Below are 26271 nucleotides of genomic sequence, written 5' to 3' on the forward strand. Positions count from 1 at the left end.
TGCAGTGCAAAGGCCTGCTGGACTGCATACAAATTGAAAGTGTTTGGGGTTTGACCTCATATTATATGGTTTTGGTAAATCTAAACAAAAATTGTACAAAAAAAGTGTATCACGTATGGCCAGCTTAAAGTGTTACTAAACCCACAACAGTAAAATCAGCCTGTATATGCAGTACAACATGCTTGTTATATGCACTGTTGAACCTAAGGGGTTATCCTCTGCATTGTGTAAAAAGAATGTTTGACTCTGTTCCTCCCCTTGTTCAAGTGACCACCTCTTATCTTCTGATAAGACAGACTGAAACGTAGGCATTTTGCACATGCTCAGTTTGGTGTTTATTGCTAGAGGTTTATTTTCCTTGGGATAGTGCATGTGATGAGCACAAGGCCAATCAGCATGAAAACTCCTCCTACAAGCTTTAGCTAGTGCTTGGCTGAACACTGATAGAAGCCACAAGACTGCTCTAATCTCTGATGAGAAAAGGTATTTAGCAGTTTATATTTACTAAAATAATTGCATTTCCATGTTCTGTGTACTGTGGGAGACCAAATATAGTGGATGCAAGGGGGGAATTTACTCGTTTCATCTTACTAACTAGGCAGAGAAAAATATAAACCTCCAGGGATTTCAACGCTGCCCCACTCTCCAAAACTAAAACAAAAAACTTTGCCTCTATATGAACTTTAATTTAATGCCTGCCTCACCAGCAGCATATACTAACCTTCCCTTGGCTCCCCAGTAGCTCTAGTCAGAGACCAGAAGAAAAGAATAATACCTGACACTTACATTTTTGGGGAACATGAAACCTTTTCCCCTTCCACCCATGTGACAGTGCTGGTGAGTGGTTCTTTACATCAAGATGATCTTTTTAACGTGTATATCTAAAAGAACATTACAAAAACATTCCGTTTAGTCACATAATAAAGGCACAAGAAGCAGTAAGAGTTAACAGGAACATTTATTGTTAATAATAGATAATACAAAACAACTTGGATCTCTTCTATAAGAAGAAAAATAACACAGAAATTGAATTACACACCAACTGGCTGTAGACTTTATGACAGTATTATCATCTCACCACAAAAACACCCAGTTGGTAACAATGTCAATTTAGAAGGGCTCTGTGTTACATAATTAAATGTTACCTTATTCATAGCGAATTGATTGCAACCGTATTCTTGGTTTTCATCTCCCAGTGTAGCATGGGAGAGTAAAAAAAAAAAAAAAGAATATGATTGGTTGCTATGAGTAACAAACACTGTATGGCCACTGTACACCATCAGAAATATTTCAAATGTGTCGCAGTGTTGCAAGGTGAAAGGAGATCATTTCTAATAGTCATGTTCAGACACCGGATGTTAAAGTAAACCTGTCACAACTCCGATAAACTGAAACGGAGCATATGATAGAAAAAATACAGGTTACCTTCAGGGAAAATTACGTGGCAAAAGGATCAGTAAATCCAGTGGCAACCTAAATGACGTGCTAGATTTAACTCTTCCTGAAAAAGTTGAGCTTGACCACCCATCCCATGTGAAGGGCAGACTCCTTAACCAATAAGGAGGCTCAAGGCAGGACCCAGGTCAACCCATACAAGAAAAGTCGAGATCTACACACAAACTTTGTCTATATATTCAGGTGCAGTTTTGTCAGTTTATACTGATGGGAACCTCTGCTGATGCTTATTTCCATCGTATACTCAGATTGAATTGCTCAAGTTTACGATGAGGTCAGTTATAGTGACTCTAAAGCAAATCTAACGAGAACAAAAATAAAATACCCAGCCTAGTCTTTAAAAGTAAACCAGCCATATATCATACCCCAAAAACAAGTGTGCATTCTGGGTCTTTCAATACATAGGAACAGGCCAGCACAAAGATCAGTGGAATCCATAAAACCTGAACTTTATTCAGCAGATCTGATGCATTTCAAAACATTTGCTTCTTAGTCATGGAACCATGATCAAGAATCAGATGGGTTAAAATGTAGCAGCTGTAAAGTGGAACTCGAGTTTAAAAATACATATGATACCCAGAACAATAGAACTCAAAGGGTTGCAAGTTAGAGCTATCCCCTGTAGTCATTCCATTCCACCACTAGATATCACTGGGTTTAATAATGCTAGACAAGGCTGTAATGGTCAGCCATGCAGTCTGGGCTCACAGTACTCTTGGACTGAACAGTGAATATATACTAAGTGAGCACTGCTAAGTTTAAGAGGAAGGACGACCTACTGCTGTCACAAGAGAAGAAAAAGGACCAGCGATGTCATTAGACCAGCCAAAAGACAGCAAGAAATTGTACCAGCAACAAGAATGCTGCACACTAAAATGCAAAATAAAAAATTCTATTCTGACATGTTTCGCGCTAGGCATAGGACCTTCTCAAATAAAAGTAAGGAAAAATGCTGTGCTTAGCGTGAAACAAACTTTTGCCTGCCGACTATTTGATTAAAAGGAAGATTATAATTTTGCACCTAGTGCGTGGTATTCCTTTTGCTGATACAATCGATTATTTCAGTGGAGATGAATCAAGACAGCACCTGAGAAGTGATTGTAGATTGTGGCGCCTGATCTTGCCAGGAGCGGCATGTGAAATATGCCTGAAGACTGCAAGAGTAAAAGTATGCATAAATCAATAATTTAAGACAATATATTAAAATATTCTTATCAGATGAAAAAAAAAACAAACACAGTCCAGGGGAGTCCAGTCCCAAACATAGGCTGCTCAATATGCCAAAATTAAATCCTGGCTCCAAATTTGTCACTAACACACGCCGTGTAATTCCTTATTTTTTAGGTTAGTGCATTGTTTTGACACCAGAAGGGGTGGGGTGGCCTGGCACTGTTCAGACCTGGAAAATGAAACATGTAAACTAAGCAGTCTGGGAGTGGGCACATAAAGAGACGCTTTAGCCTGTTTTTCCTTTTTATACCAAGTTTTCAAAGTATTTTGCATTGCAAGTTTGTTTTAACAAGTACCTGTTGCGCACACTAAACTGTGGATTGAGCTAATAGTGATGTGACCTCTTACAAAAAGGAACTAGAGAGTTTGACGGCAATACCCTTTGCTTGTTTGCAGGATCATTAAGAATGTGCTTGCAAAGAAATAATGGGAAGCCAATGAAACCATAAGCAATATATTTTCATTTGCAATTACAACTGTTGACAACTTTGAGAATATGGCTGAACTATGGGCTGCAGGAATATATACTTACATGTTCCTTTAATATGGAAATTGAAAAAAAAAAAAAAAAGGAGTAAATGATCAGAAACAAACCTACTATTAAAAAGAAACACATTACTGTTATTGATATAAACAGACAGGACAATGTAATGAGTATAACAGAAACAAAAATCACATGACCGCATCATCTGAAATACAAACTGTCTGTGTTGGTCACACAAGCAAATTCCAAGCACCTTCAGTGCACATCCAGGAAGGAAGAATCCAAAATATTTCTACTGGAAACAAATAACATTCTTAATTCAGACTTTTTTTTTTCAGTAAACTATGTGAAGCTCTGTAAACATGTTACAGGTGTATGAGTGTGTCTTTGTCATATAATAGGGGTGAAAAACATTCCTTCTAAAAAATGTAAACAAAAGTAAGCTTATATAACAATAATAATAAGCCATTAGTAACAAGACTGCAATGCCAACATACATGCAGAACGGATATAAAATATGACAAAGTGCTTTGATCAGGCTGTATTCTACCCAAACATTTTTTGCAGGAAAAGGCCTCATTCAGATGTGCTCTGAAGTAGGAATGGTGTTGCCCCATAATGACCAATCAAGATTCCGTTGGGCTGCTAGAGAAGGAAAGGTTAAAGCCTACTGGTGACATAGGGTGCCACAGGCAGTTGATATTTCAAAGTCTGACCAATGACAGCTAAAGTCAATTCTTATGAACACAGCCCACCTTAACAAAACATTTCAACATCCAATGCCAAAAGAGATCCTTAAAGTGTATTTCCACTTTCACAGTCAAACTGAGATAACACCTACTTTATATCTGTTGCATGTTCTGATTCACAGAGCATACAGATTAGAAAATTGCTGCTTACACTGCACTTGCTCTTTTCTGAGAAACACAAAATTGGAATTTTCCTCTGCTGTGCAAATGGGGGCTGAGGAGTTAAAGCATAAGTGCAGCCAAAATCAAAAACAGAAAAATTAGCACAAAGAACCTAACCCACAGTCAGATTGTGCAGATTTCTCTTTTTTAGAAACCTTCCTCCATCCCTGCTCTCATCAAAAAAGCCTAACTATGCCCGCTCTTTCCACCTAGCTGCTCCTATCATAAAAGCCAGACTACAGCTTCTATGAATGAAACAGGAGGGTGCGGACCTATCTTTTTTTTCTGCCCATCCTTCATTCTTAGATCATGTTCCATGATCTACAAGCAGTGGCCTCCAAACTGTGGCCCTTTGCTTGCCTGTATCCGGCCCTTGGGCACCATTCCTCTCCATTGATACCATGATGGGGAACCATTCCTCCCAGAGGCACCTATGATGGGGTATCATTCCTCCCTTGAATACCAACAATAGGGCACCATTCCACTCCTCAACAATGGTGCACTATTCACCCCACTGATGGGGCATTTATTTCTTCCACTGATTCTGGGGCACTTTATTCCCACTAGCCACAGTGCTGGCCCCCTAAAGCCTGAAGGGCAGTAAACTAGCCCTTTGTTTAGAAAGTTTGGAGACCCCAGATCTACAGCTTCTGTGAATGGAACAGAGCTTGGCATAAAGGGCAGGTTTTGTTGGACTCTCTGGATGAGAGCCTGAGACAGCCCCTTAGTTGTATTGACCCCTGCTGCACCAGGAGATTATGGGGTGAGGGCAGGATGGAGGAAGATTTCCACAGAGGAATCAGGGCAGGATGGAGGAAGATTTCCACAGAGGAATCAGCACAGGTACACATCCCTGCTGCGAGTTTTGTCCCCTTATGCTGATTTTTACTACAGTTAGGCTTTAGTATTTACCATAATAAACCCTGTTTATACTGTGCTGACAGATCTCATTATCTGTTGTAAACTTATATGGGACACTGTCTGTCTAAGAACCTGGGCTTCTTGCATGTTAAATGAGGGGAAACTCAAAGTGTCCCTCTGTCACTGGGGACAGATTGAGTTAACTGTCATTTTAAGTTGTTCCAAGTAGCCTGGAGTCTGCCCAATGCCTGCTTCAAACCAGCGCCTAGGAAGGTTAGAAATATTTAAAAAATATATTTTTTTTTGGTATGCTGTGTTAATGGGAACACATACACAAACAAAGTGAGGGTTTCTCAAATCTGATTGCAAATGTGGAAACAAATAACATAAAATACATTTTAAAAAAATCTCCTGCTGTTCCTTACCCCTCCCCATCAGCCAATTCTGCAGTCCTCATGTAAGCTACAGAAAATGATCAAATCTAGTCAAAAAATAAATTCCAACTTTGGGTGAATCACCTGCAGGCTTCTGAAATGTTTCAGAAATTCCAGCCTTCGTTTTTTTTCTCTACCCCCACCTACAAGGCTACAGCAATACTAAAAGGTTCCCTGCAGCTTGACTTTACTTTAATATATTGTACATTACTGGTGGAGATATCTCCTAAATCTATAAGAAGTACAATGTGTAATTCAACTCACCAGCAACCACCCAAGGGGAAGGCTGAGGAGAACCATTTATAAAGGTACATTATTATGAAGGCTCCCTGAATTCAAATAAGGCACATACTATCTTCTACTAGCAGTATATACCAAACACTAAGAATTGAAACTGTTTTTCCATATTGTACCACCAGAAAATGTCACGTTCTTTAACATGAACCTGTGCTTTGCCGTTTAATCAACAGGTTCACGTTATTGCTGGACATAATCGCAGCGGCACCTCATCACGCTCTCTTTGATCTGTTGCAGCCAGAAGCAAAGAGGAAGCCCTGTGTAAAGTCCAGGTCGTGACTTGGAACTGATGGGGCTGAAGATGCTCCCCCGCCACCCCCATGTGACAGTGCTGGGTGCCTCAGCATCCAATTGCCAAGCACCAGCACTGATATTTGAAAGGGAGGAGAGTAAAACTGGCCATACACCCTTACATTTTTGAATGAGCATTTGTACAATAATTCACAGTACATTCGATAGCATGACGAATGTCGTTCAAAAGTACATTTTCAAAATGTAATTCACGTCTAACATTCCATATTGGAATGAACGGTCTTTACCACACGAAAGCCACATACAACGTTAGAAATGTGTTCATTTGAGACAAATTTTACATCTGGCTCCTTTGAATTTTCTCATCACTACGGTCAAAAATTAATGCTGGCGTGACCCCAATAATGATTATAAAATTGAACAAGCATTCTTGAAACAAATAACTTCAAATGAAATTCTACCAGTACATAGCCAGTTTCTTTTCCATTTTACTAAATGGAAAACAAAAAGTATTTTACTTAGTGCCCAGTGACTGAATGAAGTGGTAAAGGAGAGGCAAGTATATACCGCTGGGGCTGCCATTATAGTTTGCCTCTTTTACCCTGCAAGTGTAAGGCATTAAGCCTAAAATACCTATTTCCTACAGGCATGGAAGCCAATATGCATTTGCTTGTCCTTTGAAATGTTTTACAAGTGGAACAATGACTGTGAATGGACCTGCAGTGCAGGTCTTGGCCTCATTTTGAAGGCAATGCTTGAAGTAGAGCATCACAGCAAAAAGCAAAGCAAACACTTCCCTGAGAGCTGCAGCGCACTAAGCAAAGATATCCCCAATGTTTTCAGAGGATTCCACTGTTCCTAAAACTATTCAATGCTAGCAGCATTCGCCATGGAATTGAAGCAATGTAGCTTCAACAGGGAAGGAAGAATACTTCCCACACCAGGAGAATGTTGCTCATGACAAATTACTGCAACTGAAAGTGGCCCCAAAACAGCTGCATTCTGACGCTCAATCTTTTTTTCTGTTATGCACATTAACTGAAAATATTTGAGATATTGTGAATATATCTATCTTGATACGTACTGTATATGATGAAAGTAACCATATTTTGGCTATTAATGTGATTTTTGTCTGGGGAGACATAAAAGTACCTTTAGTTTTTTGAATTGGTTAGTGACTGACTCCATATTGAACTATATAAGCTGCTACCTTCCTGTGCCTCCCCACTCTAGGACTAAGCCCCTTAAAAAGACAAAACCTGTCAGGGGAGGAGCCATTTTGAGTCTAGCTTATAAAGGGCTGTGACTTAAATCCCTTCCCTTTAATGGGACTGTTCTACCCTATTTTGAGTGTTCCTCTGATCCTGGTTTTACCCTGTGACTATGGGTTCAGCTTTCCAGATATTGAGAATAAGATCCACTGCTTAGAGCTAAAGCTTGCCCAACCACCATTTCCCCTTCTATTAGCAGCGCATTACTGGCCACCAAGGCACTCACTTTGGAGAGGGGGATGGTGGCTGGGCAGATCGTAAATTGGAAGACAAGAAAGTCCACCTTTTATTGACAGAATGAAGGATCAAAGACGACAGAAAAAGGCTTTTATGATTCTGTGTTAGGCAAAGCTTAAAAATAAAGAGGCCATAATAAGTTAGCTTTAAAATTGTACCTTCCCTAATGCTGCACACCATTTGTAAGCAACATAAATACATTTTTTTTTCTTTTTATCGGTTTCCCAGCGGTCACATGACTGCACAGCTTTGGGTGCTAGGTGACTTCAAAAGCCAACAATGGTGAGGTATTCCCAGAGCAGTGACATAGCCCTACTAACGCCAATGCTCTGGGCATTGTTGGTATCAGTGTCAGCGAGAATTCACACAAACTGGAATTAAAGCGATATTAAAATATAATTTTTTTTTTTGTTTTAAAATAACAAACATATTTTACTTACTGCGGTCTGCAATGGATTTGCACAGAGCAGCCCCCATTATCCTCTCGGGTCCCCCCCTCCTGCCAAGTGCCCCCAGAGCAAGCAGCTTGCTATGGGGGCACGCAAGCAGGCTCGCTCCCAAGCCGCTGCTCTGCGTGTCCATTCATACACAGAGCCACGGCTCAGGCCCGCCCCCTCTCTCTACTCATTGGCTCACTGGTTGTGATTGACAGCACAATAAAACATCAATAAGCTAAACTGCTGTACAGGTTAGTACAGTGTTAGCAACAACAAACAGAAGTCAGGATAATCAGGTGCTGGGGACCTTGTGGGCGGATTATTTGAACAGATGATTAACCAGAGGGTAATTCAAAAGGTCAACATTCACCCACAAACAAAATATTATATTTTGGGTAGGCTAATTATTTAAAAAATGTAAAGTGTATTTCCACTCTTGCAGTCAAATTTTAGAAATCTCCATTATATGTTTGTTAGGTGTTCCCATTCACACAACATGCTTAAAAAAAATGTTTAAAAAATATTTCTTACCTTTTAGATGTTTGACGGGAGAAGGTGTTTGTCCTCATTAAAGTGGAATTACACTGCATCTAAACACCGCAAACCAAAAATGTTGTTTAATTAACTTTTAATATTCAAAGCAAACTCACCCATCCATTCATATATCCATTCTTAATTTTGCTGAGAAATCCCTTTGAAAAACACCCCTAGTGTTTTGGCTGTGGCCATCTTGATTCATGTAGCATTTACTTACTGGAATCCATCTGCCCTAAGCTCAGGCATTCAGGCAGGAGGGTGTGCTTAGCTGTGAAAACCCCTCCTCCCTTCTCAAAGACTCATGGGATGCATGACAACATTTGCCTAAGCCTGGAAATCAGAAAGTGAGGCTTGGATCACACTATTCCGACTCCAAAGTTGCATGATTTCGAGTGCGACTTTGGAGTGCAACCATGCGAATTACATTAGACTTTACAGTCAGATGCAACTTTCTTGCGATTTGAGTGCCCTAAAGTAGTGAAGGAACCTTTTTTAAAAGACGCTGTCACTAAAGGTGCATAGATTGGAGTGGGTGCCATTGAAATAAATGGGTTGTGACTTGTCATTTTACTTTATGTGTCCAAAGTCACATGACAAGTCACACTATTGTGAACCTAACTGAAGTGCAAAAAGTTTAAAACCAGTAAATATGCTTCCAGCACTTAGCAAATAGATTGGAAAGTACAGTATCATAAGGATTAAAAATAGTCAATGTTAACGGAGAGAGTGAAGCTCCGCTTTACCATACAATGTAAAAAGCCAAGCCTCTACATCTTCAAACCTTTGTTAGGATAGACAGTGTACAAATCTAGTTACAATTTAGAATTAAGAAGATCTGCTTGCACAGTACAGACAGGGTAAATTATGGCAAATACAGCTGCCCAGCCCCCACAAACAAAGAACTACTCAGGATTTTTTCTTGCTGGATGGTCCAAAATGGAGTATCTAAAAAAGGTCAGCTGCGATTTTTATTTTTTTTTAAATTACACTAGTTAATGCGGGGACATGCAACACATATAAATAAAACAAAGTAGGTGTTATCCCAAATTAGCTGCAAAAGTGGAAATACAATTTAAGTAAGACCCCATTCCAAACTGCTTCCCCTTTGGGTGGAGGATGAAAGCATGTGTGAAAAAAATGCAGCGATCTTTAGAGCGCCAACAAGAGATCCCATGCCAGGCAATTCTTTTGGCAATAGCCTGCCATTCTGTTGCTTCCTGAGTATAGGACTCTCCATTAAAGTTCAAATAATCTAGATGGATGGTAGCAACAGAAAAAACGGGAGGAGATTGCCAAAGTAGCTTCACTTCACTGGAATATAGCTTCTCCTAAGATTATGCTCAAGAATTATAAACATGTTTTGAACACCTTTACACAACCTTTGCGACTATAGGAAATATTCAAGTAAGTGCTGTCGATTTCAGCTTATTAAAAAAGACTAGGAAAGGTCACCTATAAACCATTTTTACAAGCTCAAGATCATACAGACCACGAAAGAGACCACTGTACAATACCAACTCTGCCAAAATAATTTAATTAGGTAATTTTGGTGTGAAAAAAAAACACTTTGAGACATGATTAGCCACTGTCACACCAAATCCATCTCCATTACTAAAAAAATAAAAATTGTCTGCGATTTTGGCAAGTACCTATTTTTCAATGAAGTGCTTTTAAACTTGTAACACTATTACCAAAAACCACAGCTAAGGACCTTTCTGAAACAACATAATTAAAAAGTGCAATCGCAGTGCTAAACTTTGAACACTCAAATACTTAAGACGGCTTCACACCAAGATACAAAAGTTTAAAAAAAAGTGCCAGGTGAGATGGCGGCCAGTTATGAGTTCAGGATGGTTTGGACAAGAACCCGCCTGAGCTATCCTATCGGGAAGCTGTCAAAGCTTACAGCTATCCTAGATTGTAAGCTCCAAGGAGCAGGGCCCTCAACTCCCTCTTGTATTGAACTGTATTGTTACTGTATTGTCTCCCACTATAATGTAAAGCTCTGAGCAAACCGTTGGCGCTATATAAATCCTGTATAATAATAATTATTCATAAGCAGCAGAGGTATTCCCCGCCCTACATGTATACATGCCCGTTGCCTAAGTGCAGCTGCAGGATGGGGAAATGTCTCCACCACCTATGATTGGCTGTCAGCTTTGATAGCTTCCCAACAATACAGATCAGGCGGGTTTGGTCTGAACACTCCTGATCTCATCCCTTATGGCGGCCTTTGTGCCTGTTTTTATTTTTCTTGTTGTTAAGACACCTTTACGGCAAGGATCTGATGACTTGTACAGAATTACCAGGCTGGATCCTTAATTTGTTTCTACAGATATGCCTGCTGAATATTGCAAAAAGATTTCCCAGGTGCACAATATGCAATGCCCAGGTTAAAAAAAGTGCAACTAGTCAAATTTAAAAAAAAGAAAAAAAAAAAAAAAGAAAATAAAATCACCCCTTTGTGACCAGGTAATTTGAGCCTTTAGAACTAAGAGTCATTTTGGTTAAAATGCCATAAATTTTTGTTCTCTTCTACAGCTGCAGTGAATGTATGGATTTCTCCCTCTCAGCTCTTAGCCAGCAGCAGAGGATGGGAGATTTTTTTCTTATGACAATGCACGGTTTTGAACACAGCTTTGTCAGGTGATCACTGTCAAATGACCACCAGTATTTAGCACCTAACTTCTTCATAGTGGCTGTGGCTGTTAGCATCAGCCTGGTCGCAGCAAATCAAGCCAAAAATCAATTCTTGCTAATGCTTTCCTTAGTTTTTAGATGGTGTGGGGAAAGGATTAGAATCTGTCTTGCTTTTACTGCTGTCCGTGTGCTCACTGCGCAGAATATTAACACACAGGTTGTAACAAAGTCAGGAATTAAAGGGAAATCACCTCAATAGGGACAACCACTGCAATAAAACCTGACAACATGTGTACCCCTGCACCACTCCATCCAACATTTAAAAAAAGGTTCACGCTGGAGTTGGGTTGTAAAATTTGGTTAGTGAATATAGCACAAAAGCAATTAATGTGCATGTAAAGGGCAAATAATTTAAAATCTTTTTCCTAACATAATCAAGTTATTTTTTGCTGTCTGTGTCCCACTGGGGAGAATTCCCTTCAGTTCCTGTCCTGGAGATGTAACAAGAAGTAAGAGAAAATCTCCCCAAAGTGAGGGGGAACTTCCTTCGTAGGCCGTTGTCACTGGAACACTTGTCCCTATTTGACAGATTTACTCTTCGGTCTGGTGATAGCTCTCCCATCAAATTTTTTTTTTGTTTCCTCTCACAGTGGTCCCCGGAGAGGCCGAATATTCCAAGTGGGATCAAACAAAACCTAAAATGAGGGTTTAATATTTTAAAAGGATAAGTTCACTTTTTAGAAAAAAAATTATAAATGCCCATTTTTGGAAAGCATTGCACCAACGATCAGCAGTTCACTTGTGTCATGCAGGACTCCTGCAAACCTGTCAGTGTATCTGTGTGCTCGTACGGGTAGGCAGATACACTGACAGGAAGAATCAATGAACAGCGCTCAACAGCACCGCGTCAGGTCACTGAGAACTAAAAACCAACAGACAGCCGCAAAGGCTGTCGGGACAAGTAGTTCATTCATTCAAAGAACTCTGTAAATGCAGGTGTTATGGCTTAATTAGCTGATTAGAGTGGGACACTTTGAGCCTAGAATATTGCACCTTTTCACAATATTCTAATTTTCTGAGATTGTGGATTTGGGGTTTTCATGAGCCGTGTGGACGGAGCCCTGTACAGCCACACTGTTTTCAAAAAGTGACAGTGGGTACGGGGAACTTGTAACTTGTACTGCTGGCACAGAGAGAAAGAACAGTGGGCAGCAGCTGAAGCAGTGGGAACATGTTACATGTTCCACCCTAGAAATGGGTGGAACATCTAACAGGTTCCCAAAGGTGAACTTATCCTTTAACAAGCCATCCCAAAACCTAGTAAAAAAAAGTGATGCTTTAACATTTAAACACCCAGCAGGCTAACATATTGGGCCCTTTGGATTTGCTTTCTATAGTAAGCTTGGAAAGCAAAAAAAGAACTCAAATGTCTTCTGAACTCGGTTTAGAAATTCACAAGGAAGCTTTGCTGAACCCAGCCAGACTGTACGTACCAGCTATAAGGCCAATTTGGTGCTTGCTATTGTATTAGAGAGGAAAATATATTATTCTGTTTGTTTTTTTTCTACTTATAAAATTCCAGCACAATAATTGCTACAGCCCAGGTTCCTGCACAAAGAAGTAATAACTGCCTCTTAGTGGCCAAACAAACAAACATCTCTTAATTTCAAAGCATCCTTTTAGAAGAAACAATATTTAAAACAAATGCAATGGCTGTTCTAGCAACTTAAATTTTCAGTTTACTGTTCCTTAAATTCTTTGAACTGCTTAACTAAGATATCTTACAAAAGCAAATGTTACGTTCACAAAATTAGAGTTTGTGATTTGTAAGGCAAAAATAAACTGTTTTCATAGGTCAATCTAGAATTTAAATTAGAAAAAGATTGATTTAAATCCTTATTGACCTGGTGGTATAGATCTACATCTACACTCTATTTTTTTAGCATAATTGCAACTAAGTTTAGATCTAAGACTCTTTTCAAGCTATAAAGCACACATATGCGGGTTGCAAACTCCTGGGGAGCAGGACTTGAAGTCTGCGTGTTAATGTGAAAAATATACACTCTTATAATGTGCTGGTAACCCAGCACGATTATGCACCTGACCGTGATCACCTGACCAATAGCTGTTGCAAAAACAAAGCATGGAAGAGTTGCAGAGCAATTAAACGAAAACTGCTTACATCCTGTTTACATCCTTTGGAATTTAGTCATTTGAAAGACAAAGGCCCAAAGTACCCCAAGTCATAAACAGGTTAGCATTTACCAGCTACATCAGTCACATTTACCAAAACTTTTCTTTTACAATATTTTTATATTTAACAACAGGGCCTTTCCACTAGTAACGCAGAAGCCATGTGTCGAATGGCCAGAGTTGACTCCAAACAATAGGCTTTTTCTACTGTCATACAGCAACATCCATTTAAAAAAAAGAAAAGAAAAAGGATGCGGCTATAACTGCAGTGTGCAAAAGACGTCAAGCTACTCACAGCTTTCCAGCCGCTGCAAAGCTAGCTTGTAAGAGACATCCAGGCAGTGCATCTTCAGCCGATCCTCTATTTTAACACTTGGAAAGATTGGTGAAAGTAGAAAACCCACTTTCGCTTACATAAATATTCCTATACCGCTGCCTGAAGTTCTTTTTTCTCTAAATATTGTATGTGTCATTCCCCACTTTTGCAATAGCAAAAACCAAAGTCAAAATGGATGCCGTGGCCTGCAAACTAGAATCTGCTTATTGCTTAGTAATATTTCCATAGTGTTTCAAAGTTCAAGCAATACTGACAGGCATCACCCTGTATTATTGGATATAAATCAGACTTGTTTAGTTGTCAGCTGGGGCCGGCTCGCCTTTTGAGGCATGGTAGGACTTGGAACATGAAGTGACATGCCGGTGGAAACTGTCTCTCCACATAAACCGTTTGCCACAAATATTACACTCGTAAGGCTTTATTCCCGTGTGGATTTTCATGTGTCCAACTAGATGATGCTTCATTTTAAACTTTTTTCCGCAAACCCCACACCCATAAGGTCGCAAACCTAGATGCATACTCATGTGTCTGTCCCTCTGACTCTTATGAGTAAAGCTTTTTCCGCACTGGCAAGGGTAGAGTTTATACACCACAGCAGTGAAACCCGAGGATGAGCTTTCTTCTTTAATACCGGCAGGAACATCCATACCTTCCCCAAACCCAACAGAGGCATTATCTGCTCCGTGGCTTTCGAGATGTTCTTCCCGCTCCCCTGAAAACTCTTCCATTGAAGCACCATAGAAGTCAACATGATCGTCATAATGGCTGTTGTCGCTGTGTACTTCAGGCTCTATGGATTTTTTGTTGCAGAAATCAAAACTGTCTACAACTCCAGAAGACTGAATTGGAGGCTCTGCTTGCCCTGGATTTAAGGATTCTGAGACATGGTCCTCAAAAGGAGGGTGAGCTTCAACACCTTCACAATCCTGCTCAAACCTTTCTGGTTTGACGTGGATCCATCTTTTGTGGGACATGATACTGGGCTTTATATACAATGGACGGGGGTAGTGATAATCTGCACTATCGCTGGCCCCTTCCTCTCCATCTTGGCTTGTCATTTCTGTACTTAGTTGGTCATGTTCTGTGGAAGAGTTGCTGGGCAGATATTCGTGTTCAGTAAGCTGAGAGGACATCTCATCGTCTTTTGGGCTCCCTTCCTCATTTTCAACATCTCGTATCTCTACAGCCTTTCTGTAATCTGCTTGACTACTAGTCCCCAAGTCAAAATTTTCATTTAGGCCATTATAGTTGCTGCTGCTAGGAGATTGGTGATCATTGCTGAGGGTGGATTTTTGACACAGGAGAGTTGGATTGCTTTCTAGAAGTTCTGTACACTTGTCAACAACGTGCCACATCTGAAGAAAGCTTGCTGCCGTAAGGTAACTTACAATCTCATGAGCTGGCAGAGCCAATCTTCCAGTGTAAGTGGACAAGAGAATGTTCTCAAACACCCTAGGGTTCATGACGTCAGGAAGGACGACTCTGCGGCTGTTTTTGAGCAGAACCTGATCACAGAAGTATGGTGAGCTGGCAGCCAGGACAGCCTTGTGTGCCCGGAAGAGGTGGCCTTGTACCACGATGGAGATGTCACATAACTGACCCAGTTGGCGCTGCTGGTTTAACTTTTGCAGGATAGTGTTTGAGAAGTCTGGAAATTCCACACGAAAAGAGCTCAGTCCAGGTTCCATCTCATCAAATGTGTTCCTGAAATGATAAAACCCACAACACAGTCACAGATAATATGTAAGGTCGGGAAATAATATGAAAATTTCTAAGCTGAAAGGAAATACCATTCCTTCCACCATTTTATGACTCTCTACTTTGCTGTCTCCTTCTACCCCTCCTTGTGTTCTCAGTTTTTTTGTCAGAATGAGTAATCTGTACAGCTCATTCCAATCCATCTTTTATGGGTGTGTGGATTCCTGTGTGTTCCCACTGCTATTCCCCTGCTCTTTAAGAGGGTCTCCGCAGCTCTTGAACGCAGCCTCTGTACTCTCAATGGACATATTGCAAGGCTGCGCTGAGATGTGTGTTGCAGTCCACAGCCATTCACTGTTGATTGTATTCCAATGCACCTCTACATTGTGCTGCATTGCACCATCAAGCACAGATGCCTAGGCGCTGTGAAGCATTGTGTGTGTGTGATGTGAATGGGCCCCAAGAAACTTATTTTAATATTTATTACACACATTTACTGTATATGCACCACTTTTCACATTAATCATGCACATCAGTGCCGGCCCTTAAGGAAATTACAATTTAAGGTCCCTATCTCACATGCATACATACATACAGTGGGGAAAATCATTATTTGATCCCCTGCAGATTTTGTAAGTTTGCCCACTTCCAAAGAAATGAAGGGTCTATAATTTTTATCATAGGTGTATTTTAAATGATAGTGACATAGTATCAACCAAAAATACAAAAAAAAAAACCTGATACAAATGTTATAAATTGGGTTGCAGTTCAGTAAGTAAAATAGGTATTTGATCCCTAAGAAAAAATGACTTAGTACTTGGTGGAGAAATGTTTGTTGGCAAGCACAGAGATAAGACGTTTCTTGCATGGAGCTCCAGACTGAGGGTGATTGATGGTTATTTTGTATTTCTTCCATTTGCGGATTATTGCTCCAACAGTTGTCTCCTTCTCACCAAGCTTCTTGCTGATGGTTTTGCAGCCCATTCCAGCCTTGTGCAGGTCTACAATCTTGTCTCTGATGTCCTTTGACAGCTCGTTGACCATTTACTCTTGATGGGGAGGTTTGAATGGAAGAAAGATTCTGTGGACAGGTGTCTTTTATACACATAACAAGTTGTTGTTAGGAGCACCTTCTTAACCACCTCCTGTCCGGCTGTTGTATCTAAACGGCCGGATGGTGGCAGTGCGGGGGCGGGTGGCAGTTTATAAACGGCCTCCCCACACCCTGCTTGTGCATGCTCCCTGGGAGTGCGCAGCACCATGATCCGGTGCCCGCTGTGTCCTCAGGACACAGTGGAACACCGATCGTTGTACAGGACCTCTGTGCGAGGTCCCGATCATGTGATCACTGATTGGCCAATCAGTGATCACATGCAGAGTAGTAAGCAAGATGTCACTTCTGACATCATTGCTTACTACGTGTGAAATCTGTGAATGATCGCAGAGGTCACATGGTACAAGACTATTCACAACAGCCTTGTACCATGTAACAAGCAGTGACCAATCACAGCTCACACAGTAGTTCTCAATGGCTGCAGCCACAGAGAAGGAGAAATTATTGCTTTTAAAGCCTTTATGGGTGTAAAAGCAATCAGTGTAAAAAAAAAAAAAAATTCCCCCCCCCCAAGTAATACAGTGTCACTGCTAGGGTGACAGTATGTAAAAAGTTTTTTTTAAAAATAATTTAGTTATAAACTAATTTGGGTTATTTTTTTCTTACTAAAAAGATACCTGAATAAATTTTGGCCAAGATTTATGATGAAATATTATTTATTTGCACATTTTTATAAGAAAAGCACTTTTTTCAAATTTTTTGGACTTTTCATTTATATATAAAAAAAAATAAAAATCCCAGTGGTGAATAAATACCAGCAAAATAAAGCTTTATCTGTCTCAAAAAATGCTAAAAAATTCATATGGGTACAGTGTTGCATGAGCGCGCAATTGTCATTCAAAGTGTGATAGCGCTGAAAGCTGAAAATTGGACTGGACAGAAAGGGGGTAAAAGTGTCCGGACATGAAGTGGTTAAATTAACAGGACTAATCTGTGTACCACATGAGCACATAGCCAGTCTGTGGGAGCCAGAATTATTATTGATTGGTAGTGGATCAAAAACTTATTTTACTCACTGATCTGCAACTCAATTTATAACATTTATATCATGTGTTTTTCTGGATTTTTGGTTGATATTCTGTCTCTGTCATTTAAAATACATCTATGATAAAAAAAATATACACCCTTCACTGCTTTTTAAGTGGGCAAACTTGGAAAATCTGCAGGGGATCAAGTAATTATTTTAGCCACTGTATAGGCACATACTAGGGCCAATTTAGATAGGAGCCAATTAACCTATCAGCATCTTTGGGGTGTGGGAAGAACCCAGAATACCCATGGAAAACCCATGCAAACACAGGGAGAGCAAGAAAATTCCATGCAGATATTGACATGACAAGGATTTAAAGCGAGGACCCTAGTGTTGAAAGGATAAGTGCTAAAATCTGAATTTGAAAGTTTATTTTGGGGAAAAAAAAGGAATTTCTATTTTCTATTGTTTGGATTTTTACAGTGATATACAGTATGCACATCTTTCTGTGTACAGGATAGCATAGTTGAACGGCAGAATACACAATTTTGAAGCATTGCACTGCACAGTGGTTTGAGAAACTGCACAAGCATACAAATATTGCAACACAAGATGACTACTTTTTAGCGTGTGCACTGCAACACCTCCACCTAAACCTTGTTCATGTACCACCTGTATGTCCTCTTTAATCAAAATGTATTGACCTCTGGAAGGTTTTACCCCTTCACGACCAGGCCATTTTTTGCTATTCGACACTGTATATAATTTTTTTTCACACAAATACAGTTGTCTTTTGGTGGTATTTGATCACCACTGGATTTTTTCATTTTGATATATAAACAAAAAAAGGCCGAAAAATTTGAAAAAAACCCCCAAAAAACAAAAAAAAACAATATTTTACACTTTATGTCATAAAGTGTATATTAATTGGTTTGTATGAAAGTTATAGTGTCTACAAACTATGATATATATATATATATATATATATATATATATATATATATATGTGTGTGTGAAACTCAATAAATTAGAATATCGTGCAAAAGTTCATTTATTTCAGTAATGTAACTTAAAAGGTGAAACTAATATATGAGATAGACTCATTACATGCAAAGCAAGATAGTTCAAGTTTGTCATAATTGTGATGAATATGGCTTACAGCTCATGAAAACCCCAAATCCACAATGTCAGAAAATGAGAATATTGTGAAAAGGTGCAATATTCTAGGCTCAAAGTGTCCCACTCTAATCATCTAATTACGCCATAACACCTGCAAAGGGTTCCTGAGCCTTTAAATAGGAAAGACTGCTGACCTGACAGTTGTGCAGAAAACCATCATTGACCCCCTCCATAAGGAGGGAAAGCCTCAAAAGGTAATTGCAAAAGAAGTTGGATGTTCCCAAAGTGCTGTATCAAAGCACATTAATAGAAAGTTATGTGGAAGGGAAAAGTGTGGAAGAAAAAGGTGCACAAGCAGCAGGGATGACCGCAGCCTGGAGAGGATTGTCAGGAAAAGGCCATTCAAAAGTGTTGGGGACTTTCACAAGGAACTGAGGCTGGAGTCAGTGCATCAAGAGCCACCACACACAGATGGATCCTGGACATGGGCTTCAAATGTCGTATTCCTCTTGTCAAGCCGCTCCTGAACAACAAACCTCAGAAGGGTCTTACCTGAGCTAAAGAAAAAAAGACCTGGTCTGTTGCTCAGTGGTCCAAAGTCCTCTTTTCTGATGAGAGCAACTTTTGCATCTCATTTGGAAACCAAGGACCCAGAGTATGGAGGAAGAATGGAGAGGCACACACTGAAAGATGCTTGAAGTCCATTGTGAAGATTCCACAGTCTGTGTTGATTTGGGAAGCCATGTCATCTGCTGGTGTTGGTCCACTGTGCTTCATTAAGTCTAGGGTCAACGCAGCCGTCTACCAGGAGATTTTGGAGCACTTCATGCTTCCTTCCGCAGACGAGCTTTATGGGGATGCTGACTTCATTTTCCAGCAGGACTTGGCACCTGCCCACACTGCCAACAGCACCAAAACCTGGTTCAATGACCGTGGGATTACTGTGCTCGCCTGACCTGAACCCCATAGAGAATCTATGGGGCATTGCCAAGAGAAAGATGAGAGACATGAGACCGAACAATGCAGAAGAGCTGAAGGCCGCTATTGAAGCATCCTGGTCTTCCATAACACATCAGCAGTGCCACAGACTGATAGCTTCCATGCCACCCCGCATTGAGGCAGTAATTGCTGCAAAAGGGGCCCAAACCAAGTACTGAGTACATATGCATGCTTATACTTTTCAGAGGTCCGATATTGTTCTATGTACAATCCTTGTTTTATTGATTGCATGTAATATTCTAATTTTCTGAGATTGTGGATCTGGGGTTTTCATGAGCTGTAAGCCATAATCATCACAATTATGACAAATCACGGCTTGAAGTATCTTGCTTTGCATGTAATGAGTCTATCTCATATATTAGTTTCACCTTTTAAGTTGCATTACTGAAATAAATGAACTTTTGCACGATATTCTAATTTTTTGAGTTTCACCTGTATGTATATAGATATATATATATATATATATATTTATATTTGAAACTTGATCAATTCAGATGTACTGATGGTCCATCTCATTTCTTGAAGCCCTAAATTGCCAGGACATCACACATATCCCCAAACTGAACCCTTTTTGGAAAGTGGACACAGTCTGAGGCATTTAGTAAGAGGCATGGTAAGTTTTTTGAAGTTGTAATTTTTTTGGAAAGTAAAAAAAAAATTAAATTTTTTTCCACAATTTGTTTTTTTTTTTTACATACCGTCACCAGTGCAGTACTGCAGCATCATATGACTGGTGTGGTGGTGATCAGGGATACTGACTGGTAACAGTATGCTAAAAAAAAATAAATACATTTTATTACATTTTTGAAACTTTTAACTTTTTTAAATATATGTTTTTACATACTCTCATAAGATTAGTTCAGTATCACCTTGCATTTCTTCTTAAATGAGCTGGTCACAAGATCACCACCAGGTTTCCTGTGTTATGGTGGCCTCAATGCCACCCAGGGTCCTATGGATCTACCCTTGTTTGTGCACTCCCATAAAATTGTCATTGCACTGTATGCTTTAGCACAAACACACATCTCTACACCCCTGCTCCCCTACTTCAAGCTAGTTGATTGACTGCAGCTCGAGTCTCTGCTGTCCCTGACCAGCCCCATGGAATGCAGTAAGTGTGTGCTCTCCCCAACAGGACGACACACTGGCTGGAGCAGGACACAGCAGCTTTGTAACATAAGTGCTTGGTTAAAATTATAAGTAACCCTTATCCTCCTCTTCTCAGGTCCCCCCATCAGTGCTCCAGGTCCCTCCCTCCTGTTGGGTACCACCACAGCACACAACTTGCTATGGGGGCACCCAGGCAGGCCCTGCCCCCTCCCTCTCCTGATTGGCTCACTGGCTGATTGGCCAATGGCTCCCGTTACTGCCTCAGTCAATCAGGAGTGAGAGTACCTGGAGAACCGAGTCTCTCAAGAACATTGCTGGGGCTCAGGTAAGTATTAGGGGGGCTGCTACACACAGAAGGTTTTTTTACCTACATAGAACCACTTCAGCAAGGTCAGCAAAGGCTTATTTTAAAGCTTAAATTACCGATCATTAAGAATATGTTAATTCTTGAATGTCCATAGCCTGCACACAGTTTCACTTTAAAACAGAATCATTAGCAGTAAAAAAAAGAATAAGAATGATGTATTCTATAAAGTGGAATTCCAGGCTATACCTAACTATTCTTAAAAATGCTCCCACGTCCCCAACACCTATACTAACTTACCTGTGTTAGAAAGATGTATATACTTGCCCATTTTCAGCCCCAGCTCCCCTGTGTCAGTCAGCAGCGGCTGCAGGGGGGAGGAGAGAGTGCGGACAATAGATGGGCTACAGGAGCCTAGGGGTGACATCACCGTTCCTAGGCATTACCAGTCATTGTCAAGTGCTCTCTCCTCTCCCATGCAGCTCCCGCTGGCTGACAAAAGGGAGATCACATAAGACGGAGCGGCCTGAAAATAGGTAAGTATATATGTCTTTCTTACACAGGTTAGTCAACATAGTTATTAGGAGACGGAAGGGAGCATTTTTAAGATTAGTTAGGGAAAATTCCTCTTGAAATATGTTTTTGCATAGATTTGTCAGAAATTGTGTTTTCAGTCACTTTGAGAATTAGGACCTGAAGGCAAGACAAGAATATAGCAACCATATAACAATATAAGCTGTCATTTTTTTTTAGCAAATGACAAGGACTTGGAGTCCTAGGGCCATGGCACAGTGCTCTGAAGGAACAGTACTGTTCCTTCAGAGCGCATGCACCAGCTGTCAAAAAAAAAAAACCAAAAAACGAATATCTCCTAAACAGTGCAAGTTGAGGAGATATTCATTTTACCTACAGGTAAGCTTTATTATAAACTTACCTGCAGGTAAAAGATACAAAAGTGGGTTTACTTCCACCTTAATGTTAAAAAACATCACCAGTATCAAAGTTAGAGAAGCTGTGAAGATTCACAAACCTACTGCACAGGCATGAAGGTGATGCCGCTCCCAGGGTCCGGTTGCGTTCACATTTTTCCGCAGTCCTCCTCTGCCAGGTGCAATATCTGCTGCAGCACACACAAATAGTGATTTGACTGAAAGCTTCTGATGCTTAAAAAATAAACACCTGTTATTATGCAAATTGAAATGATAGGTTTGTACTTTTAGGCAGAGTAAATAATTGTAGCCATTTTTTCCCCAAGACTGGAATGATTCAGCAGCAAAGTATTTACCCAATATGGCAAGTCACGACCCAGTTCAAACAACAGTTACGTTTTGGGTGTTCGCTAAATAGGGGACAATAAAGCTGTCCATACACAAATCAAAAATTGTCCAGTTCCTGCTGAACCAGCTAAATTTTGATCCAGGTATGGTCATTCCAGTTCATAAGAAGTTGATCAATTGACTGATCACTGTATTCTGATGGCAAGTGAGTCCCACTGTCAAAGTACAACACAGTGGGGATGAGTCCTAAATGTGTGGATGGGGGAATCGGTTCAGGTTTTTTTTGTTCAGCCAGCTGGGGATTTGTGTGGAATGTGTCAGATTTGGCATTTGTTTCTCCACTTTTTTTTGTGTCATACTAAAACAAACAAAAGAAATAAACATGAGAATGCCTAAACATTTGTAACTGCAACAAATTTCTCGAGGCAAAGTGGTGCATGACTGTATATAATTTACAGTACAGGAAGTGTACATAATATATAGAGAGGTCACGGGTCCATATAATGTGCCAGGAGGAATGATGCCTAAAAAAGTTATGGAGAGGTGATGGATGTATATAATGTACAGGGAGGAATTAAATATGTATATAATGTACAGGGAGGGGGTGAGGGGTACATATATTGTACAGGGAAGGGAGAAGAGTGTATATAATTTACGGGGAGGCACTGAAGCATGCATATAGTGCACAGGGAAGGGTGAGGGATGCATATAGTGCACAGGGAAGGGTGAGGGATGCATATAGTGCACAGGGAAGGGTGAGGGATGCATATAGTGCACAGGGAAGGGTGAGGGATGCATATAGTGCACAGGGAAGGGTGAGGGATGCATATAGTGCACAGGGAAGGGTGAGGGATGCATATAAATGCACAGGGAAGGGTGAGGGATGTATATAAATGCACAAGGAAGGGTGAGGGATGTATATAGTGCAGAGGGAAGGGTGTGGGATGTATATAATGTACAGAGAGGGGTAGGGGATGTATACAGTGCACACGGAAGGGTGAGGGATGTATATAATGTACAGGGAAGGCTGTGAGACGTATATAATGTACAGTGAGGGGTAGGGGATGTATACATAATGTACAGGCAGGCACTGAGGGGTGTATATAATGTACAGGGAGAGTTGAGGGGTGTATATAATGTACAGGAAAGAGTGGCACATATATATATAATGTACAGAGGAGGGGTGTATATAATGTACAGGGAGGGGGTGAGGGGTGTATGTAATATACAGAGAGGTAGAGGGTATACATATTGTGCAGGGAGGGGTGAGGGGTGTATATAATGTGCAGGGAGGAATTAAATATGTATATAATGTGCAGGGAGGGGGTGAGGGTGTATATAATGTACAGGGAAGGGAGAGGGGTGTATATAATGTACAGTGAGGAGGTGAGGGATGTATATAATGTACAGGGAGGGGTAAGGGGTGTATATAATGTACAGGGAGGAATTAAATATGTATATAATGTGCAGGGAGGGGGTGAGGGGTGTATATAATGTACATGGAAGGGAGAGGGGTGTATATAATGTACAGGGAGGGGTAAGGGGTGTATATAATGTACAGGGAGGGGTAAGGGGTGTATATAATGTGCAGGGAGGAATTAAATATGTATATAATGTGCAGGGAGGGGGTGAGGGGTGTATATAATGTACAGGGAAGGGAGAGGGGTGTATATAATGTACAGCGAGGAGGTGAGGGATGTATATAATGTACAGGGAGGGGTAAGGGGTGTATATAATGTACAGGGAGGGGTGAAGAGTGTATATAATGTCCAGGAAAGGGTGAGGGATGTATATAATGTCCAGGGAAGGGTGGGGGTATATGTAATGTACAGGGAGGCACTGAGGGGTGTATATAAATTACAGGGAAGGGTGTGAGATATATATAATGCACAGAGAGGGGTAGAGGGTGTATATATAATGTACAGGGAGGCGCATATAATGTACAAGAAGAGTTGAGGGGTGTATATAATGTACAGGAAAGGGTGAAGAGTATATATAATATACAGGGAAGGGTGAGGGATGTATATAATGCACAGGGAAGGGTGAGGGATGTATATAGTACAAAGGGAAGGGTGAGGGATGTATATAATGCACAGGGAAGGGTGAGGGATGTATATAGTGCACAGGGAAGGGTGAGGGATGTATATAATGCACAGGGAAGGGTGAGGGATGTATATAATGCACAGGGAAGGGTGAGGGATGTATATAATGCACAGGGAAGGGTGAGGGATGTATATAATGCACAGGGAAGGGTGAGGGATGTATATAGTACAAAGGGAAGGGTGAGGGATGTATATAATGCACAGGGAAGAGTGAGGGATGTATATAATGCACAGGGAAGGGTGTGAGAAGTATATAATGTACAGTGAGGGGTAGGGGATGTATATATAATGTACAGGGAGGCGCTGAGTGGTGTATATAATGTACAGGGAGAGTTGAGGTGTGTATATAATGTACAGGAAAGAGTGCAGCGTATATATAATGTACAGAGGAGGGGTGTATATAATGTACAGGGAGGGGGTGAGGGGTGTATGTAATATACAGAGAGCTGGAGGGTATACATAATGTGCAGGGAGGGAGTGTGGGGTGTATATAATGTGCAGGGAGGAATTAAATATGTATATAATGTGCAGGGAGGGGGTGAGGGGTGTATATAATGTACAGGGAGGGGTAAGGGGTGTATATAATGTACAGGGAGGGGTGAAGAGTGTATATAATGTCCAGGGAGGGGTAAGGGGTGTATATAATGTCCAGGGAAGGGTGGGGGTATATGTAATGTACAGGGAGGCACTGAGGGGTGTATTTAAAGTACAGGAAAGGGTGAGAGATGTATATAATGCACAGAGAGGGGTAGGGGGTGTATATATAATGTACAGGGAGAGTTGAGGGGTGTATATAATGTACAGGAAAGGGTGAAGAGTATATATAATGTACAGAGAAGGGGTGAGGGGTATATATAATGTACAAGTAGAAGTCATATATAATGTACAGGGAGACGCTGAGGGGTGTATATAATGTACAGGGAGAGTTGCGGGGTATATATAACGTACAGGAAAGGGTGAAAAGTGTATATAATGTGCAGGGAGGGGGCGGGTGGTGTACATAATGTGCAGGGAGGGGGTGAGGGGTGTACATAATGTGCAGGGAGGGGGTGAGGGGTGTACATAATGTGCAGGGAGGGGGCGAGGGGTGTACATAACGTGCAGGGAGGGGGCGGGTGGTGTACATAACGTGCAGGGAGGGGGTGAGGGGTGGTACAGGGAGGGGGTGAGGGGTGTACATAATGTGCAGGGAGGGGGCGGGTGGTGTACATAATGTGCAGGGAGGGGGCGGGTGGTGTACATAATGTGCAGGGAGGGGGCAGGAGGTGTACATAATGTGCAGGGAGGGGGCGGGGGGTGTACATAATGTGCAGGGAGGGGGTGAGGGGTGTACATAATGTGCAGGGAGGGGGCGGGTGGTGTACATAACGTGCAGGGAGGGGGCGGGTGGTGTACATAACGTGCAGGGAGGGGGTGAGGGGTGTATATAATGTGCAGGGAGGGGGCGGGTGGTGTACATAACGTGCAGGGAGGGGGCGGTTGGTGTACATAACATACAGGGAGGGGGTGAGGGGTGGTGAGGGGTGTATATAACGTGCAGGGAGGGGGTGAGGGGTGTATATAATGTACAGGGAGGGGGTGAGGGGTGTATATAACGTGCAGGGAGGGGGTGAGGGGTGTATATAATGTGCAGGGAGGGGGTGAGGGGTGTATATAATGTACAGGGAGGGGGTGGGGTGTATATAATGTACAGAGAAGGAAGACTCCTGTAATGCACACACACGGCTATGTCTGCACATAACACACAGGCGCTGTGATGGGACCATTCATCCAGCAGGCAGGTGTGTCGAGTATGGGGGGGGTGTTGTGTACACTGTGTAGCGGAGGGTGGATACAAGTGTCAGAACACACACCGACCTCTCAGTACCGGGCCAGCCTCACCCCTCACATCTCCGCCCGGCCAGCTCTCTCCTCCCGAGCCTCCGCCACCGGAAGTGCTCACATCGCTCCCAGGCCGTGTCTGACAGAATATTTCCGACTCTGCCATTGCAGACCCCGCCTC

At 41.3% G+C, this 26271-nt stretch overlaps 1 protein-coding gene across 12 annotated transcripts; it reads right to left on the reverse strand.

The window, feature by feature from the left end:
* Positions 1-939: 939 nt before the first annotated feature.
* Positions 940-26271, reverse strand: ZBTB43 (zinc finger and BTB domain containing 43). 12 transcript variants are annotated; one of them, XR_016312423.1, is made up of 5 exons: positions 26127-26271; positions 21925-22007; positions 13535-15280; positions 8401-8459; positions 940-3464 (listed from the first exon to the last, which is right to left on the reverse strand). XR_016312423.1 is itself a non-coding variant. In XM_089675294.1 (3 exons), the coding sequence occupies exons 2-3, from the start codon at positions 21933-21935 to the stop codon at positions 13870-13872; spliced, it is 1422 nt and encodes a 473-aa protein (XP_089531420.1). In that variant the 5' UTR covers positions 21936-22007; positions 26127-26271; the 3' UTR covers positions 9362-13869. The 12 variants fall into 12 exon arrangements, 1 of the variants encoding a protein (XP_089531420.1); XR_016312422.1 differs by having other exon boundaries at positions 940-5403; XR_016312424.1 differs by adding an exon at positions 20175-20248 and having other exon boundaries at positions 940-8459; positions 21921-22007.

This window comes from Staurois parvus, unplaced genomic scaffold (assembly GCF_062004578.1).
Source record: "Staurois parvus isolate SC_StPar_1 unplaced genomic scaffold, SC_StPar_1.0 ptg000154l, whole genome shotgun sequence".
Classification (NCBI taxonomy): Eukaryota; Metazoa; Chordata; class Amphibia; order Anura; family Ranidae; genus Staurois; species Staurois parvus.